This window comes from Octodon degus, unplaced genomic scaffold, assembly GCF_000260255.1.
Source record: "Octodon degus isolate 3935 unplaced genomic scaffold, OctDeg1.0 scaffold00164, whole genome shotgun sequence".
NCBI lineage: Eukaryota > Metazoa > Chordata > Mammalia > Rodentia > Octodontidae > Octodon > Octodon degus.
Genome location: NW_004524740.1, coordinates 1627452 through 1628884, shown reverse-complemented (window position 1 = coordinate 1628884; position 1433 = coordinate 1627452). Strand labels below are relative to the sequence as shown.

The 1433-nt window shown below is 39.1% G+C and overlaps 1 protein-coding gene across 2 annotated transcripts in view; it reads left to right on the top strand.

Annotated features, from left to right (window-relative positions):
- The window catches only part of Tada2a (transcriptional adaptor 2A), a 57414-nt gene that overhangs the window by 14082 nt on the left and 41899 nt on the right, over nucleotides 1–1433 (top strand). For both annotated transcript variants that reach the window (XM_004643001.3, XM_023703183.1), the window contains exon 4: nucleotides 957–1016. In XM_004643001.3, coding sequence (XP_004643058.1) covers nucleotides 957–1016 — 60 coding nt within the window. The remainder of the gene's footprint in view (nucleotides 1–956; nucleotides 1017–1433) is intronic.

Here is a 1433-nt window from a genome sequence, read left to right as displayed (position 1 = left end):
AGATTCACATTTAGGCAATCTGGTTTCCAGTCCTCATGATGTTATGGAGGGAGGAACTGCCTAGGAAAAAGTAGTCCTCCACAAACAATGAGTTTTTCTTTTTCAGGATCCCTGATAAGCTGTAATCATAGATATACCATCCTGTTATAGCTGCAGACAAGATTAATTACAAGAATAGGGCTGGCCAGGTAGCTCAACAGATTAAAAGTGCCTGCTTAGGCAAGTGCTAGGGGAATGGGGTTCGATCCCCATGCTGTGCTGGCCAAGCCCCAGGGCATGCTAGGATGATGAATGAGTCTGGGTGCTGTGACATGCGTGTACATGTAATCCCAGTGCTTGGGAAGCTGAAAAGAGGAGGATCACTATGAGTCCGATCTGTGTAGTGAGACCCTGGAGACCTTGTACTAAATACAATAAAAAAACCCCCAAAACACAAGAATAGAGCACCTGCCAAGCATTGTGGTACGCACTTGTATTCCTAGCATTTGGGAGGCTGAGGCAGGAGGATTGCCATAAGCTTAAGACCAGCCTGGGCTACATGGTGAATTCAAATCCAGTTTAAACTACAAAGTGAGACCCTGTCTTTAAAAAAAAAAAAAAAAGAATAGAGCACTGTGAACTATCTTCTAGCCTTTAAGCATTTTTATTTTAATGGTAGGAAAGTTTATTTGAGGAAGTAAAAATGAAGGGTGAGAAAATAGCTCTGTAGAGCAAGCTTGAGTCAGTAAAAGAGAAAAAAGCAAGATAAAAGTACACCCTGGGCCAGGGAGACGGCTCAGTGGAATAAGCGCTTCCCTGGCAAGCACAAGGGCCTGAGTTCAATCCCTGGTTCCGCCAAAAAAAAAAAAAAAAAAAAAAAGTACACCCTGGAAGACAGGTTAGGCTATTGTGAGGAAGGTACAATTGCTAGGTGTTTTTCAAAGTAGCTTTTAGTAACTTAGTTTTTCTCTTTGCAGTGTTTCACTCGAGGATTTGAGTACAAGAAACATCAAAGCGATCATACATATGAAATAATGGTAATGACGAAGTTGCTGGGAACTTCCATGTTTTTCAAGTACTGAATGGGAATTAGTGTTCTTTATTTTGGAATTAGTATTTATCTCAAGTGTCTCTTTTCTGAATTTGTTAATCATTATACAGTAAATTTTCAAATTTCTGTGAACTTACTAAGTTATTTTAAGTATAAAATGTTTTGTTGTTATTGTGGTCTGGCTATTCAACTATTTAAAAAACAGTGTTATATCAGATTTTTATTTCCAATTCATAAGGTATTTAAAGGAAGTACTTTTCAAGGTTCTCTGATGCAAGGAAGAGAGGTGTCCTGGTTTTTTAGGTTTATTGATAAACATATATGACCAACAGTTGTCACTGCATCCTAAAGTGTTCTCCACTCCTACGTCCAGTATACGAGCTTGAACTCTGGGTCTTCATAC